The sequence below is a fragment of the Oryctolagus cuniculus genome, chromosome 12 (assembly GCF_051225735.1).
Source record: "Oryctolagus cuniculus isolate XC-2025 breed Fujian yellow rabbit chromosome 12, ASM5122573v1, whole genome shotgun sequence".
Classification (NCBI taxonomy): Eukaryota; Metazoa; Chordata; class Mammalia; order Lagomorpha; family Leporidae; genus Oryctolagus; species Oryctolagus cuniculus.
The window spans coordinates 25305899-25324309 of NC_142878.1; the positions used below are offsets into that span (position 1 = coordinate 25305899).

Below are 18411 nucleotides of genomic sequence, written 5' to 3' on the forward strand. Positions count from 1 at the left end.
CACATTCTACCAAGTTCTTATTCCCCACTCGGACGTTTTGCACACTTCACACAGCAGAGCTAAGTGAGGACATCCCATCCACCCAGCACCCACGCCTGCCTTATTGAAATGGCAGATGGCTTCAGCTCATCCAAATGGCCTTGCACGAAAATAACGCACATCACAGGTGGCGCTGGGACCAAGTCTTCCTGCCGGCTCCAGCCCTCAGGCCCACTGCTTGCTCAGGAAATCCCTGCAGAGAAGGCACCAAGGTCAGCTCGCACCCTTTCCCCACCTCCAGGGCTCAGTAAACCTGGAGGAGAGGATACTGACATTCAGCACAGCCACTCTTACCTCACGGTCATTATCAGGAGGGGGCTTTTACAAAGGAGGTTGTGGTGGAAGCCGGGAGGAAAGATAACCATCTTGACCCTCTCTTTGTTCCTGTATGCTGTGTGTGCGATTTCATAGAGCTGCACGAGACAGGAAGACAGGTACTCAGAGGCTGGCGAGTCAAAGCCAAGGGTTTTCTCCCTGGAAGGGAACACGGATTAACCTCGCCCTCCTCACCAGCAGCGCCCTGCGGAGGCACAAGAGGTTACTGTGGACCCCACTCCCGCAGAGATGTGCAGACAGCAAAGCCCCACATCCACCGCGTTCCTTCGACATTTCAGAAAAACGACAGAGACAGACAGAGCTCCCACTCACTGGTTCGCTCCTCAGATGCTCAGAGCAGCAGCGCCTCTGCCGAGCTGGGAGCCGGAAACTCAACCCAGGTCACCCAGAAGAGAAGCAGGAACCCAGCTACTGAGCCATCAGCTGCTGCTCACAGAGCCCGCATAGCAGGAGGCTGGAGTCGGGAGTCGAGCCAGGCATCCGGCAGGGGGCGTGCGCGTTCCAACCACCAGGCCAGGGGCCGCTCTGATTTTAGAGCTGCTGTAACAGACACCGCCTGCCTGGAGGTTCCCACAACAGCCCGCGACCCCACGGAGGAACCGGGCCCTGGCACACACGGGCCTTTGAGCTGAATAGCCAAGGACACGGTGGCTTGCTGTGTAAGCCAGGCAGGGTGCTGAGTCAGGGCCCTGGGGACGCCTGGAACGTCAGACCCCAGTGCCGCTGAGTGGCCGACAGCGAAGCGAGCACGTCCCGCTGTGGGGGTGGTGCCGGGCTCTCCGTTTACCTTCTTCCCACACTCCAGAGGCACCGTCCTGTCGTCCTCTCCGTGTAGGATAAGCAGCGGGGAGGACAGGAACTTGACACTGGGGACAGGTGGAAGGAGAGCCTTCAGTTCCGGAATCCCGCACCGTGTCGCGGCGGGCGTGCCCCTCAACGCCAGAGGTCGCCTGGCTTCCTTGCGAAGCATAATAGCTTCCGTGGGAACCTTTTGATTCCCCAGGCAAGGCGCCCTCGGCTTCCAGGTGCTCACACAGTTTAATGAAATATCCTTCTATGTGATTTTGGGGAAGAAACACTGAGACACGGAATCCGTACCGTGTTACAAAAACCGCATCTTCTCTGTTCTACGTTGTTTCGTGATACTGAAACATTTTAATGAGCAGACTATAAATCATTCAACACAACAGAAACTGCCACAGAACCAAAGTGGCCTCTTTGCAGCAATGCATTTCCCTTTCCCCACAAATGTGCAGGAGGGATGCGCAGGGAGCAGGTTTGATCGGCTTCCTGGTCAACCTCCCAGCCTGGTAATTCAGAGCGGCTGCAGGAGGTAGAATGTCCTGTCTCCCACTCCAGAACTTTCTCAAGCCATCCCTCCCTGGCCTTCCCAAATTCCAACACGCATCCCTGCCACAGTGACTCCTGAGCACGCAGGATTCCCTCAAGTGTGGTGAAGGCAGCATACTAACAACAACTGCCCATTTGAAAGCATTCTTAAATTTTCCACGTTCACTGTCAGGACAGCTGCAGGAGGGGATGAGTGTTTGTTCCACAGGGAATAACGCCTAGAAGTGAGGGGTCCCCCAGGCGTGTATAACCAGGCCCTGGAGGACCTTCCCAAGGTCCTGACAGGCCCTAGACACACAGCTGCCCGTGGGACTTCAGAGAGCACTGAACTGTGGAAGTCCCTGGATTACAAATGAAGAAAACAGCAAGTAACAGAAATTCATAGATAGCCTCTTCCAGACCCGAGGACCCATGTAAGAGCGATGGAAGGATATTCTAAGAAAGATGAGAACAGTATTCAGATTGCTCGTCTCCCAGTCAACCCCAGGCTGGTCGGCCAAGGCCCCTCTACGTGAGGTCACCTTGTCAGCGCTGGCTTACTTTTCATCACTGGGGAAGACTATTCTGTCTCTCTTCATGGCATCCATGAGTGCACGTGAACATCGTGGAAACTTCCGGCAGATCTAGTTTGTAGAAAGAAAACAGTGACTAATACTTGCCCCACAGCTATGCCATTAGATATAGTCAACCACTATGAACCAGCGTAGCATAGAAATATAATAAATCTAAATGTAACTTTTATGATTTTAAATAGTAATTTATGTTATCATAGAGAATTTGGGAAAAAAAAAAGGAATGAAGGGGAAATAAGTCATACGTAGCCTACCTTCACAGAAAACAACTGTAAAGATGTTGTTTATACATCCTGTCCTTTTTAAAAAAGTTCAAATGGCCTTGCAAATAAATGTTTAAATATAAATAATAATATAGCCGGCGCTGTGGCTCACTAGACTAATCCTCCTCCTTGCGGCGCCGGCACACTGGGTTCTAGTCCCAGTTGCCCCTCTTCCAGGCCAGCTCTCTGCTGTGGCCAGGGAGTGCAGTGGAGGATGGCCCAAGTGCTTGGGCCCCGCACCCCATGGGAGACCAGGAAAAGCACCTGGCTCCTGCCATCAGATCAGCACAGTGTGCCGGCCGCAGTGGCCATTGGAGGGTGAACCAACGGCAAAGGAAGACCTTTCTCTTTGTCTCTCTCTCTGTCCACTCTGCCTGTCAAAAAAAAAAATAATAATATAAATAAAAGTACTCAAAAGAGAGCAGTGTTCAACAAAATCTAAACATTGCTTCTGCCATGAACATGACTGACTAGTTGAGGGATAGACTATTCTGATTAGACAAAATTTCTGGCTAAAGTGTGCAATGCATGGAGAATTAGTTTTAGAGGGTTTGAACATTATACACTTTTAAATATGATTTTAGTACTATAGTGTTTTAGAAAACATTTTAGGTTTTAACAATGACCATAGGTCTCAAAATTTAGCAATTATCATTCAAAACATTCTGAATTTCTTCTTCAATGGAAAATTGCAGTATATAGAAGGCTAAGTCCACCTTCCCAATATTTTGCAATCAATAATTGAGTTCATACACCCTAAAAACATCCTATTAATTACATTTCAGATTTAATAAAGTTTGCAAAGAGCAGCAAAGCATTACAGGTCTTTGTGGTGGACTTCCATGCACAGAGGAGTGAAGGAGGTACAGGGCAGAAGATGGGTCTTTGCCAAGGGAAGGGAATGGCACAGAATGGGTCGGCTGAGGCTCATCAATACCAACTTCTGCTTAATTTTTTACCAAGAAAAAGCATTGAAACTTGCCCTATAGTCATCATGTCATTTGTTACAGCTTCCCTCTGTGAACCGTAGACATACAGAGAACTGGGACGTGGGGGCTCTCCAAACATAATGAAGATTTTGAAAACTTTTTTCTGGCTTTAAAAAGGCATTCACGACCTTGCAGGGAGTTTGGGAAGAAACTGCAGGCAAGCCAGGTGGGCTGGCCCCACGACTGCCTCCTTCCGCTTCCCTCGGGCTGGGCCGGCTTCGGGGACCTCGCCCGCCCCCCTGGAGGACACGCCTTCGACCGCGGTCACATGGTCCCCACACGGCCTCTCCTCCTTCTTTCTTCTCCCTCCTCTCCTACGCCAAGGGCCACGTGTCTTGGTTGCTTTTCTCTTTTTCTCGACTTTGATTTCCCCACACCTGTCATAACAACTCCTCTGAGGAGACGTCACCGAGAGGCCCGCGGTGGCGACCGCGTGAAATCCTGAGAAAGCGCGCGGAGGCAAATCAGCCCACTCGTCACTCCACGCTCTCTCCAGAGTCACGCCATCCTCCCCCCGGGCCAGCGCACGGCCGCGGGCTCCTGCCTTCCTCTCTCTCCTGGAACACCACCAGATACCAACTCCAAGTACCAGCTGTAGGAACTCTGCTGCTGCTTTGGGAAGGCCCCAGCCATCTGCTCAAGACAACAACTCCCAGCTTCACGGGCGCTCATCCCCACCTGCCCGGGCTTTCCTGGCCAAGCCGCTGCTGCCCAGGCTGTGTGCCTGAGCTTAGGAGACCCAGCACGGAGGGAGGTGCCAATCGCGCAAGCCTCTAAGCCTCGGTTGCCCCATCTCTAAGCGAACCCAGTGATGCCAGACTCCTTAGAGGACAGCGAGGGTGGTGGACCTTTACGGAAACTTGAAATTGCCCCTCACGCAGTTTCTATCACATAACAACACCTGCGTGCATGCCTGAGCTCAGCCCTGAAAGGATGGTCCTAGGTCCTCCCCAACCCCTCCCTTGTGTTTCATAACACAGAGAGAGGGCAATAGGAGCAAGTACTGTGTGTGAGTACCTACTGGGTCCCACGTTATCTCAATTCCACCTGCACAACACCGGGCACCAGCCATTGTCAACGCCAGTGCAAAACATGGGGTCACTCAGAGAAGGGAAACCACTTACCAAGGTCCTACAGGGCTGGTGGCAGAGGCTGGGTTGCACCCCAAATCTGTCTTGTTTCCCAGCCCGGGTTCTTTTCCCACTATATCAGGCTGCCTTCCTGTTCTGAGTAACCAAGTTCTTCCCAAGATGCCCTGGGAAAACCTCTGATGATGCTTTATGTCTCCCACTTACTTCCCATGTCTCCAAACAAGCAGAAGATGCCTTTAGCTTGGGACCCCAGCCTTTTACTACATCCTTACTGCTCCCAGCCTCACAGTCTCTCATGAAACCTTTTTTTTTTTTTAATTTTTTGACAGGCAGAGTGGACAGTGAGAGAGAGAGAGAGAGAGAGAAAGGTCTTCCTTTTTGCTGTTGGTTCACCCTCCAATGGCCGCCACAGCGGCCAGCACACCGCGCTGATCTGAAGGCAGAAGCCAGGTGCTTCTCCTGGTCTCCCATGGGGTGCAGGGCCCAAGCACTTGGGCCATCCTCCACTGCACTCCCGGGCCATAGCAGAGAGCTGGCCTGGAAGAGGGGCAACCGGGACAGAATCCGGCGCTCAGACCTGGACTAGAACCCAGTGTGCCAGCGCCGCAAGGCGGAGGATTAGCCTATTGAGCTGCAGCGCCGGCCTCATGCAACCTTAATGATCAGAGTTGCATCCCAGAGAAAAACAGCTGAACTGCACTGAGTGCTTCCTGCAGGCCAGGCACTGCTGTGGGTGCTTTTCATTAATTTAGCTATCACAGCAATCTCAAATAGACTGCAATTACTCCACTTTCTAGATGAGGCAGTAGAAGCACTAAAAGCAATTAGTAACAGGTGACACAGCTGCTATGTGCCAACCCTGGAAATCAAACGCAGAAAGTAAGACGCCAGAGCCATTTTCCCCAAAGACCATGCCACACTCCAGGACTATGGCACTTCCAGACTGGAGAAGGCCTTGAACTACAGCAGGCTCCCAACGATGTGCAGAGAATTTCAGCTTTACAATGGTGCAAAAGCCATGCACATGCAGTAGAAACCGTAAGTACTTCAAATTTTGAATGTCGTGTTTTCCTGGGCTGGAGATACTTAGCACAGTACTGTCTTGTTCGGCAGGGTGGCAGCAGCCAGCTGTGGCTCTCAGCCTTATGGAGTCATAAGGGGAAACCACTAATGCTGTACACACAGGGGTGGGGAATTACCAGTGTGAGCCCACGAAGCCTTTTGCTCTGGCCCTGCCAAGGCAGCTGCAGGCAGGGCTCGGAATTCAGTTTAATCTACAGCAGGCTGATTTTTAAGCTGATAATTTTGTATGGCTCACGAGTGATGTTATAAATATCCAAATGGCACTTAGCTGAAAAAAGTCTCCCATCCTTGTGTGTGCTGTGTGGCTCAGATGGGTGTGTGGTAGGCTAGGTGTACCAGGGTGCTTTAGAGAAGTTCATGGAAAATGGAATTAAACAGTAAGTCTGCTTTGGAACAGAAACAATGAAACCCATACATATTTGTTCATAATACACATTTTCTCTGAACTTTTTGAAACTTCTCCTTGTACTAGAGTTTGATTTGGGGTGTTTTCAACTTGCAGTAGGATGTAACCAATAGTAACTTGAGGAGCACCTGTATGTATTAATTATTAAATTCCAAACTCTTATAATAGAAGGATAGTTAGAGATTAAGCCTTGTGCCCAAGATAACTAGAAACACTGGGGGAAAATTTTTTTAAACTCTTTTGAACTCATCAGACACCTGCCCAGACAGGGATGTCTTGAGAGAACTCCTTCCAAAAAGAAGGGAAGAGCAGAGGGGTTAGCCCGCCCCTCGGCGCTGTCCTCCATGGGACAAGGCTGCTGAGTCAGAGAGCAGAAGGGTAAAGCGAGAGAACAGAGATGACATGGATGGAAAAGAAGAAAGTAGGTTAAATATAAACAGAGCAATTACTGCAGTTATTAGCCCAAGTCTCCCATCCTGGAAAAGCAATCAAAACTCTACCATCTGGTTTTTATTAGATATATGCATTAGATGTAAGAATTCAAAAAAGATGAGACTCAAGGAGTAGAAAAAGATAAACCACACAGACATCTAGAAGATTGGCTAATGTTGGGCAATGCTGACTTTAATTCCAGAACCACTATTCACAAAGGGAAGAAATTTCATAATGAAAAAAGGATAAATCCCCACCTGGAAGATATAAAAGCTACATCATTAAATTATTAGGCATATACCTCCTAATAATGGAACCTCAAAAAATCTACAACAAAAAGTTGACAGAACTAACATAAACAAGAATGCTGGTAAACTGGTCTGCCTCAAATTTAGGAGCACCTTGCAGTATGATAAATCATTTTGAGAGTAAAAATACAAATCCAAATAATAGGATGTATTTGCAATACCAAAAATTTTTAATGACTCACGTCCAGCATCTATTAAGAATTTCTAAAAAAAAAATTTAAATTCAATGGAAAAATGGGCAAAAGCCATGAAATAATACCTCATAAGTGATGATACTCAAGCAAAATTGCCTCACCTCATTAGTCATCAGGGAAGCACAAATTAAAACTACTATGACCTATCAGTAGGAAAACAAGCATATGAAGCAACCAAACTCACATACTGGGTAGAAGAGTAAAGTAGTAAAGTTGCTTTAGAAAAAAAAATTTTTTTTTTTAGAAAAAAGGCTTTCGGGGCCAGCATTATGGTGCATGTGAAGCTAGGATGCCAGCATCCCCTGTGAGTGCCAGCTGGAGTTCCAACTGCTCCACTTCAGATCCAGCTCCCTGCTAGGGCATCTGGAAAGGTAGTAGAAAATGGCCCAAGTCCCTGGGTTCCTGCACCCACATGGGAGACCAGGATGGAGCTGCAGGTTCTGACTTTGGCATAGCCAGCCCTGGCAGTTGCAGCCATATGGGCAGTGAACCAGTGGATGGAGGAGTTCTCTCTCGTCCCCCATCCCCCACCCTGTAACTCTGCCTTTCAAATAAAATTTTAAAAATAAGTAGATAAAGCTTTCACTCATAGTAAGTTACCTATTCTGTTAGAAGAAAATCACAGAACTACCAAATCCAAAGCCATAGTATCTTCTCTTTAATTGTAACAGGTTAATGCACTGTCTCAGGTCAGAATGAGTTAGGAACATATAGAACTAGTTGAGAAAAAGAAGGTAATTAAGAACAGAACATGTGGGGAAGTGGTGTATACTTTGATGTCTTGCAACAGTGAATCAGAAACTCACCATTAACAAGGGATAATTGATGCATGCAACCCACATGTTGGTAAATGGAGCTTCCAAGACAATGGCATCAACTGGGCACCCTTAAAAATAATAACATTTTTAAAAATCAGTAACTTCCTTAGTCAAAATCTTCTTCCTTAAACAAGGGGTCCTCTAGGTCTTGCACATGAGCTATCTGAATGAACATCATTCATGAAGCTTATTAACCATGTAAATTCCAGGGCCCCACACCATACAGGTGACTCTGAATCTTCGGGGTGAGGCTGAGAATGTGCCTTGTTAACAAGCTTCTTATATAACATTACCACCTTGTTTTTCTTTAAAAAAAAAAAAAGTCATTTTATTTGAAAGGCAGAGAGAGAGACAGAGACAGAGACAGAGACATCTTCCATCTACTAGTTTGGTTTCTAAATGCAAACAGCTGCAGGGGCTGGGCCAGCCTGGAGCTAGGAGCCAGGAACTCCATCTAGGTCCACGTGGGTAGCAGGGACCTGAGTATCTGAGCCGTCACCTAGTTGCCTTCCAGAGTGTGCATTGGCAGGAAGCTGGAATTGGAATCAGAGCCTGGGACTCAAACCCAGGCTCTCCAGTATGGGATGTGCACATCACAAGCAGCAGCTTAACTGCTGTGCAGAACACCCACCCCCAAAACCACTACCTTCATCTAAGAACACAGCCAGATTTTCATGGCTTGGATAAGCTAAACAAAAGAATACAGGAGGAAGGAAGGGTCTAAAGACCTTTGTTAAGGATGTAGCAGAGTGGGGGCAGCACTGTGGCATAGAGGGTAAAGTTGCTGCCTGCAGTGCCGGCATCCCATATGGGTGCCAGTTCGGGTCCCGGCTGTTCCTCTTCCAATCCAGCTCTCTGGTGTGGCCTGGAAAAGCAGTAGAGGATGGCCCAAATCCTTGGGCCCCTGCACGCATGTGGGAGACCCGGAAGAAGCTCCTGGCTCCTGGCTTTGGATCGGCACAGCTCCACCCATTGCAGCCAACTGGGGAGAGAACCAACAGATGGAAGACCTCCCTCTCTGCCTCTTTTCTCTCTGTGTAACCCTTTCAAGTAAAATAAATAAATCTTTAAAAAAAAAAAAAAAAAAGGATGTAGCAGAGCACAGCTCGGTCCATACATGTACATGTATGAGACATGCATGCATATATGGCTATGTTTGGAGGCATGTGAGGGCTACCGATCCAGAATTGCAGAGCCAATGCTAGGAAACAAAGCTCAGAGTTCGATCTGCCCCTCCCTCCCAAGCACTGGAAGCCCTGAAAGCAATGGTGATGGCAGAGAGGAGTAGATCTCGGTGAGACTTGGAACTTTGTCACAGAATCTAAAGGACAGAAACAAGAGTTCAAGGTCGGACAAGGGAGGACCCTGGTACACGAGCAGCTTTTGGTCACAGCCTCAAAGGACTTCACACTAGAGGTACTGGTAAGCCAGAAGCACACCAGCCTCACAGAGACCGAAGCCCAGCTACAGAGCAAGTCAGTCTCTGATTGGATTAAGGTGAGCTGTCTCTGCCGTAACTGCCTGCCGGAAGAAAAGCGAGTTATTTGTAAAAGAAGATCATGCCGCCATGTGTCAGATGCACTGCACAGTCCAAAGTAACTACACATACGAAAATACAGCTACACCCCCAACACAAAGCCCAGCAGATAACTGGCTTTGGAATTATAAAATTCTATGGCACTGGTGTAATGAACTTTTATATTTTTCTACCATCTCTATATATGGAGTGAATTCTAATTTTTTTTATCTAAAAAATTATCTGGCCCAAATCACAGAGTCTCATTCATGAAACCAGCTGGGATCCAGAGGACCTACATTTTTAACTATTGCCCCAGTAGATTCTGATACAGGCAGTTGTCAGATCATTTTGAGAAACATTGATATCAATATGATATACAGGAACTGGCATGGTAGCTTAGCAGGTAAAGCTGCTGCCTACAGTTCCAGCATCCTGTACAGGTGCTGGTCCAAGTACGGGCTGCTCCATTTCCTACTCCTGCCAGTGATCTTTGGAAAGCACCAAAGGACAGCCCAAGTGCTTGGGCCCCTGCACCTACATGGGAGACCCAGAAGAAGCTCCTGGCTCCTGGCTTTGGACCATCCCAGCCCTGACTGTAGCAGCCATTTGGGGAATGAACCAGCGAATGGAAGACCTCTCTCTGTCCAGTTGGGATGCTTTGGGTACCAGTGTACACACTGTTTATATTTTCCCACTGAAGCCAAAAGAGGATACCATTGAAGGATTTTGTATTACCTTTCTCTTCTAATACTTTTGCAGCATTTGTGGCAACTCTGTAAAGCAATGAAGATTGGCATACATGTGAAGCAAGAACTGAACAGTCAGGTAAGCAGTGTAGCATGGAACATGCAGAACGTGCATCGGGTAAAAGCTCTGGGCGCTCTGGGTAGAAAATGCATATACACCCAAAATTATGCACCAGATTTCAAGAGGTTCCACAGAACGTCCGTTAAGCTTCCTTTCCTTTAAAACTCTCAAGGAGTGTTTCAGCACAGACTTCAGTGTCACAGGTAACTACAGACTTGAAAGTGACACCGACATGGCAAGGTTTCTGGACACTTCCGGAGTGCGAGAGGGGCCGGAGAAGAGTGACTGTCTCCCAGCCCAGTGCTCCTCCCACTGCTGGCTGCTGCCTTTGATACACACTCCAGCCCCAAGGACCCTCCCCTGAAGAACCCACCTTCATGGCTCACTCACCCTGTACCCAGCGAGTGGCCCCAGAGACACACGGGGGTCATGCCACTTCTTGCCTTGGTCCACTCATAGACACAGATGGCATCCACAGTCAGTCCCTCCTCTGTGGGCTTCCCTGTAGAGTCTCCAAACCCTGGCAGCAAGAAAATGCCAATGCATTACCACTATCTCCAAAGTAAGGGGTCTTCCATAGCCTCCAGCCAATTACAGAAAACAAATCCATGCAGTTTTCTTAGCACGTACCTCTGTAGTCAACAGACAAGACGTGAAAGCCACCGTCACTGAGCACCTGCATAAGGAAGGAGCAGTTAGCACCTGAGTTAGGAGACCTGCACCACAGAGGCACCTCCAACACAGCCCCGTCCCTAGCTGTGGCGACTTAACAAGTGGGGAGAAGGGGTAGCTGGGAAGTTTGGTGTTTGACTCCAAGCTTGAGAGCAGACTGTCTGGGACTCGGAGGGTCAGCAGCCCAGGTTGCTCCCTTGGCTCTACCACTCACTGGCCATGTGACCACGGCCAGGTGACACACATGCAAACTGTGTATATGTTTCTGGAAAATGTGTAACAGGAGTAACTCTGAAAAGATGAGGTGGTGTATTCAATTTCCTGATCACATAGTAAATGTTTTTATACCTTGGCATTCTGTTTTAAATTTGTCATTTTTTTTTTTTAAATTTGAAAGGCAGAGAGAGTGAGAGATGAGAGAAAGAGGCAAAGAGAAAGAGAGAGGGCACTTCAACCCCCTGGGTCACTCCCCAAATGCTTGTAACAGCCAGGGCTGAGCCTGGAAATGGGAACCCGATCTGAGTCTTCCACGTGCATATTAGAGACCTAATTACATGAGCCATCTCCTGCTGCCTCCCCAGTGTGCAGGGGCAGGAAGCTGAGATCAGAAGTGGAGTCAGGACTCAGACCTGGGTTCTATATGGGATGCAGGTGTCCCAGGCAATGTCTTAATCAAGTGCCAAATACCTTCCCCAAATTTTTACTTTTTGATTGACATGTAATTATACATATTTATAGAGTACAATTTGGTTTTTTAAAGATGTATTTATTTATTTGGAAGTCAGAGTTAAAGATAGACAGAGAGACAGAGGGACAGAGAGAGAGCGAGCTTCCATCCACTTGTTCACTCCCCAAATGGCCACAAGCCTCGAGCTTCTTCTTGGTCTCTCAGATGGGTGGCAGAGGCCCAAAACTTAGGCCATTTTCCACTGCTTTTCCCAGGCCACTATCAGGGAGCTGGATTGGAAGTGGAGCAGCTGGAACATAAATTAAGACACATATGGGGTGCCAGCATCACAGGCAGCAGCTTTACCTGCTATGCCACAATGCTGGCCCCCAGTTGGATTTTTGATCTTGTATCATTGCATAATGATCAAACTGGAGTATTTAGAATATCCACCACTTCAAACATTTATCATTTCATTGTGGTAAGAACACTACCAATCCTCTGCTAATTATTTTGAAATATCCAATACATTGTTATGACTACAGTCCTCCTTCTCTGCAATAGGATGCCAGGTATCTGACTATAACATCTACCCGCCCACTGACCTCTGCCCGTTCTCCCTGCACTACCACCCGTGCCTCTGATCATCATGGTTCCACACTCGGCTTCTTTGAGATGAGACTGACTTTTTGAGAGTCCACCTGAGTGAGACCATGTAGCAGTTTTCCTTCTGTAACTTAATATCCTCTAGGTTCATCCATATTGTTGCGAATGATGCAACTTTCACTTTTTTAAAGGCTACATGGTATTCCTTTGTGTTTAGATTTTCTTTATCCATTTATCTGTCAATAAACACTTAGGGTGGGGCCTTAGCTTGGCTTTCCTGAGTACTCGGGGGCAGTAATCATGAGGCACAAGTGTCTCTCACAGACTGATTTCATACCTGTGGATACAAGCCCAGGAGTGGGATTGCTGGATTGTAGGTTAGTTCTTTTATTTTTCTTAAGGATGTAAAACAATATTGTGCCAGCAATTTTGGCAACTTAGGTGACATGTGCATACTACTCCAAAAACACAGATTCAGAAAACTAGCATGGAAAGAAAAAATATTGTAATAGCATTTTATATATCTAAGAAACTAATTTTCAAAACCTTCCCCCAGAGAAAACAATGAAACTGGTGAGTTCTGCTAAACATTTAAAAAGAAATCATAGCCAGTAATATGTCCTTGAAAACAGAAAGGGAGTGAATGCTTTCTAACTCATGCAAAGAGACCAATATAACTTTGATATCAAAACCCAACGAATATTAGAAAGAAAAATCATGGAACTTGAGTCATAATTAATACAGGTGAAGAAAATCTTTGAATACTCAGAAAATCAAATCCAAGAAAAATGATAAAATGGGAATTCTCCGATTACTCTGCTTTCTCCTTTGCATATCTGCAGTCATGCTGAGGTCCATGTCCCCCTGTATTTTTGTGATGGTGGTTATCTGTGCTTCTGGTGCAGGACTTCCTTAAGCACTTCTTACAGGGCCAGCCCAGAGAGGATGGAGACCTTGCTGGGGGCAGAAGCCAGGGAGCGAACAACTTTCAGGAGCAGACATTTGGACCGCTATAGATTTGCCTAGGCGCCCATTTGAACTCTTTCAGTCCACCCCCAGCTCTCCAAAAAGATAAATAAGAGTCTTCACTTCCTCCTGGCAAATGGAGATGATACGAGAAATCTTCCCAAAGATCATGGAAATGAAATGAAAAGATCAGCTTAGGGGCTGGCGCTGTGGCGCAGCGAGTTAAAGCCCTGACCTGAGGCGCCAGCATTCCATATGGGTGCCGGTTCTAGTCCCGGCTGCTCCTCTTCCAATCCAGCTCTCTGCTATAGCCTGGGATAGCAGTAGAAGATGGCCCAAGTGCTTGGGCCCCTGCACCCACATAGGAGACCCAGGGGAAGTTCCTGGCTCCTGGATTCGGATTGGTGCGGCTCTGGCCATTGCGGGCATCTGGGGAGTGAACCAGCGGATGGAAGACCTCTCTCTGTGTCTCTACCTCTCTCTGTAACTTTGTCTTTCAAATAAATATAAGTCTTTTAAAAAATTAAATCTTTAAAAAAAAAAACAGCTTATTTGGGTGCAGAATATTTTGAAATTGTATTTACAAGGAGTCTTCAAAATATTCATGGAAAATGCATATGATAAAAAGACCACGGACAAATCTCAAAGTTTTTCTGAACTACAATAAGCATACCTTTGCATTCCATATTTCCATGAACTTTTTGAAGTCCCCTTGTAAATTCATGAAACTTGGGGACCCAGATGTGTCCACATCTGTTCAGTCCCCCATAGGTGGCACAGGAAGAAACATCCACTTGTGGGACCGTGGGTCCCTGAAACAGCAGCCCATCCTGACTCGTGCCCCAGGCTCCTCACGAGAGAACCAGACTCAGGACTTGAAGAAGATCTTGGGGCTGCAGCCTTGGCCGTAACCTGCCCAGGGCTTCGCAAATCAGTGCTCTGAGCCTCTTGCAGACATACCTTTGCCAGCCTGACTCTGTGAGAAGCTGCCCTGTAAAAGAGATTGGGTTGGGAAAGAATTAGGAATTACGATGACAAATCCAGTAAAAATCATCTTCCTGCTGCTGGCATCAGATCCCACACCTGTCTTTCTGAAGTGAGAGAAATAAATAGCCAGGAGACTCGGAAATGTTTTTGAATGCTGGAACCAGCTTGGATGTGTCCGAGAGAATGACAGGTGGCTCCCCGATGTAGCACTGCCTCTCAATCAGTCGTGGCTGCCCAGATTTCTCAGTGCAGCTCAGCATCAGTATTTGATGAACTCCTCAGAGTCCATCTCCTTTCGCTTCTATGCAGCAAAATTAATTTCCAAGGATGCGTTCAGAAGCTAAAGGAAAAGAAGTTCTAGAAAGTGGTTTCTCAGGACAAGGGGTGACCTTGTCAAGTTGCACTAAAGTAAGAGGGCCCGCACCTGTGCCCTCTGCATTTCAGTGGCACAGGAAGTGAAGGAGACTCAGAGCCCGGGAGGAACAAAAGACATTTCTGTCACCAAAAGGATCATATTGTCTACTTCTAGGAACCGTATTAATAAGGGAAAGTCAAAGATGATTCACAAGGCAGATAATTCTCTTTTTCTTTCACGATTTGTCTTATTTACTTGAAAGGCAGAATACCAGAGAGAGAGAGAGGGAGAGACAGGGAAATCTTCCCTCTGCTGGTTCATTCCCCAAATGGCCATGATGGCCAGGGCTGGGCCAGATTGAAGTTGGGGGCCTGGTTTCATCCAGGTCTCCCACATGGGTGCAGGGGCCCAAGTACTTAAGTACTTGGGTCATCTCCCACTGCTTTCCCAAGCACATTAGCAGGGAGCTGGATCGGAAGTAGAGCAGCCAGACTCAAACCAGCACCCATATGGGATGCTGGCTTTGCAGCTGGAATCTTTACCCACTGTGCCACAATGCCAGTCCTGGCAGAGAATTTTGAAAAGCCATTTGAATTTTTTTTTTTTGACAGGTAGAGTGGACAGTGAGAGAGAGAGACAAGAGAAAGGTCTTCCTTTTGTCGTTGGTTCACCCTCCAATGGCCGACATGGCTGGCATGCTGCGGCCAGCGCACTGCGCTGATCCAAAGGTAGGAGCCAGGTGCTTCTCCTGGTCTCCCATGGGGTGCAGGGCCCAAGCACTTGGGCCATCCTCCACTGCCTTCCTGGGCCACAGCAGAGAGCTGGCCTGGAAGAGGGGTAACCGGGACAGAATCTGGCGCCCCGACCGGGACTAGAACCTGGTGTGCTGGCGCCGCTAGGTGGAGGATTATTAGCCTATTGAGCTGCAGCGCCGGCCAAGCCATTTGAATTTTATCTTACAGCCAAGTTTCCTAAACTTCAGTAGGTCATAGATCCCTTTGAACATATGATGAAAGCAATGGATCCATTACCAACACATGAACCTACACTTCAATGTTTTTAAAGGTTTATTTTTATTTATTTGAAAGGCAGAGTGACACAAGTGGCAGAGTGAAGAAGAGAGAGAGAGTTCTTCCATCCCTGGTTGACTCTCCAAATGGCTACAACAGCCAAGGCTGGATCCAGCCAAAGTCAGGAGTCCAGGACTCCATCTGGTGCTCTCACATGGGTGGCAGGGGCCCAAGCACTTGGGCCATCCTCTGCTGCTTTCCCACCTATGTCAGCATGGAGCTGGATTCAAAGCGGAGCATCCAGGACTCTAACCAACACTCTGATATGGGATGCTGGTGTTACAGGTGATGGCTTAACCCACTATGCTGCAACTCTGGCCCCCACACTTCAAATTTTAAATATAATTTTGAGGAGGGGGTTTGTGGACCCTCTGGGGGCTTTCATAGATCCAAGTTTAGAACCACTGCTTCTGATGGGCCTGCAAGGTGCCCTGTCCACTCACAATTACACCTAAGTGCGGCTGACAGCAATTTGAGACTGACTTCAGGGCAGAAGAGAAGAGGAGGCTGTGGCTAAGCCCAGAGCTAGGAAATCTGGGCTCGCTGGGGACAGATATGGCTGGGTGGGCCCCCAGGGTCTTTCCATAAGCAGAGCCTAACACCATGCCCAAGTTCACACAGTGAGAACACGGTGGGAGTGTCAGAAACTGTTGGATTTCCCAGGAGATCTCCACAACCCTGATCCTAAAGTGTACATCTCCAGGAAGCCCCCTTGAGAAGAGGCAGGGTCTTGAGAAAGCCACCACCTGGCAGGGAAGAGAGACAAATGGGCACTGGCCAAGAGACACACTCCAGAGCTTGTCATCTGGTTTGCAGTGTCCCCCAGGAATGGAGAGGGGTCTGTGAGCTTGCAGAAAATGCCACCCCCATCTCCCATCCCTGCCCCCACACTCTGAGGAAGCACCCAGGCCTGCTGAAGGCTCTGACAGCACATGAGAGGAGAGCCTGGCTTCTGGAGAGCAAGGTCAGACCACAGAGAGAGGGCTGAAGTGTGAATACCTCAGACGCGAATAGTCAGAGGGGCCAGAGGACCTGTGGTCAGTATTCCAGGGGATCCCTTGTAGGGAGTCATAACTTTGGTTCACAGATTTATTGATTTGGAAAGAGCAGAGCATTGCAATAGGAAGAGGAGGAGTCTTAAGATTTCATGGAAAATGCATATTATGAAAAACTGCATGGATTTCAATTTTTTGCACAAAAATAAACATCTCTTTATTGATTGTTCATTTTTATTTATTTGAAAGGTAGCAAAAAAAGAGATTCCATCCCCTGGGTCACTTCCCAAATGCCCACAACAGCCAGAGCTGGACCAGGCTGCAGCCAGGAACTCGGGACTCAATCCAGGTCTCATATAGGAGTGGCCCAGACCCAACTGCCTGAGCCATTGCTGCTGCCTCCAGTGGACCACATTAGCAGGAAGCCGGAATTGGAAGCAGAGCAAGGCCTCAAACGCAGACACCCTGACAGGGGATGCAGGCAACCCACTTGGTGTCTTAACCGCTGTGTCAAATGCCTGCCCCTAAACTTGTCTTTGAATTCCATTTTCCATGAATTTTTTAAGTACCTTGGTGCATGTAGCCAGTAAACTAAGAGCATGTTCAAAGAGGTTGAGGCAAAGGGAAGTCATTAAGGGCAAAACGTGAAGTTTACTTTTGTTTTGGAAACAGTAATCTGGGGCCGGTGCTGTGGTACAGCAGGTTAACACCCTGGCCTGAAGCGCTGGCATCCCATATGGGCGTCAATTCAAGTCCCAGCTGGTCTACTTCTGATCCAGCTCTCTGCTATGGCCTGGGAAAGCAGTAGAAGATGGCCCAAGTCCTTGAGCCCCTGCACCCATGTGGGAGACCTGGAAGAAGCTCTGGCTCCTGGCTTTGGATGGGCGCAGTTCCGACCATTGCAGCCAATTGGGGAGTGAACCGTCGGATGGAAGATCTCTCTCTCTCTCTCTCTCTCTCTCTCTGTGTGTGTGTGTGTAACTCTGACTTTCAAATAAATAAATAAAGCTTTTAAAGAAAGAGAGAGAGAAAGAAAGAGAGAGGGAGAGAAAGAGAGAGAAAGAGAGGAAAGGAAGGAAGGAAGAGTAATCTGAGCTAGAAGGACCCATAACCAGCGTGGCACCCTCCAGAGGCTGAACACACAGTTCGTGGGCAGATGTCCTGGCAGGAGCATTTTTTCTGTAAGGGGCAGTGGCTCTTGCAGCGTCTGCTGTGAACAGTTGTCATCAGGCAGGCATGCAAGAGACTCCCCTGCCTCATAATCTCCATTCTGATTAGGGCTGGACGAGAGAGAGAGAGAGAGAGAGAGAGAGAGAGAGAGAGAGAGAGATTTCACTCTGCGCCTCCCAGCTGCCACAGGTCCAGCTCATCCTTTGAACACTCCTTGGGAATAAAGAAGCCCCTGTCCTCTTGAGATCAGCACCTGCATTTGGGAAGAGTTACTCTTTTCTTCTTCTCAGGGAAGGGCCCACATTATCCTACATATAGAATATTTTTTTAAAGGGGAGCCTGCTGCCGGAACAACCTAAATACACGAAGGCATGCAGAGAGGAGGATTCAGCAATGCCTTTAGTGTCCCCTGTGGGGCTTCATGCGTTCACTCTCAAAAAAAACAAACCTGAGCGGAGACACCGACCTGTGTTGTGCGCTGCCGTGAAGGTAGACAATGATTGGGTTCCCATCCTGCAACGCTGCTTCGTACCAGCCCCGATCCTTCCCCCTGGCATCGCCCTCCCGGCAGCTGGGCACTGTGTGCCTGCAGAGAAAGGAGGGGTTTTGGACAAACAAGCACAGAGTCAGGAATTCTCTGGAAAAATGAAAAGATAAGCTTATTAGGGTGTAAAAAGATTTTGAAATCCATGTGTTGTTTTTTCATAATACGCATT

At 47.9% G+C, this 18411-nt stretch overlaps 1 protein-coding gene across 2 annotated transcripts in view; it reads right to left on the reverse strand.

Moving 5' to 3' along the window:
- Positions 1 to 18411, reverse strand: part of ABHD12B (abhydrolase domain containing 12B) — a 26336-nt gene continuing 7925 nt past the window's right edge. The window contains exons 4-13 of one of the 2 annotated variants that reach the window (XM_008269646.5): positions 18162 to 18281; positions 14079 to 14109; positions 10838 to 10883; positions 10598 to 10727; positions 10136 to 10173; positions 7870 to 7949; positions 2266 to 2348; positions 1163 to 1241; positions 334 to 452; positions 1 to 232 (exon numbers count right to left, since the gene is read on the reverse strand). In XM_008269646.5, coding sequence (XP_008267868.3) covers positions 205 to 232; positions 334 to 452; positions 1163 to 1241; positions 2266 to 2348; positions 7870 to 7949; positions 10136 to 10173; positions 10598 to 10727; positions 10838 to 10883; positions 14079 to 14109; positions 18162 to 18281 — 754 coding nt within the window. In that variant the 3' untranslated portion in view covers positions 1 to 204. The remainder of the gene's footprint in view (positions 233 to 333; positions 453 to 1162; positions 1242 to 2265; positions 2349 to 7869; positions 7950 to 10135; positions 10174 to 10597; positions 10728 to 10837; positions 10884 to 14078; positions 14110 to 18161; positions 18282 to 18411) is intronic. The other variant, XM_017348285.4, reaches the window with a different exon arrangement.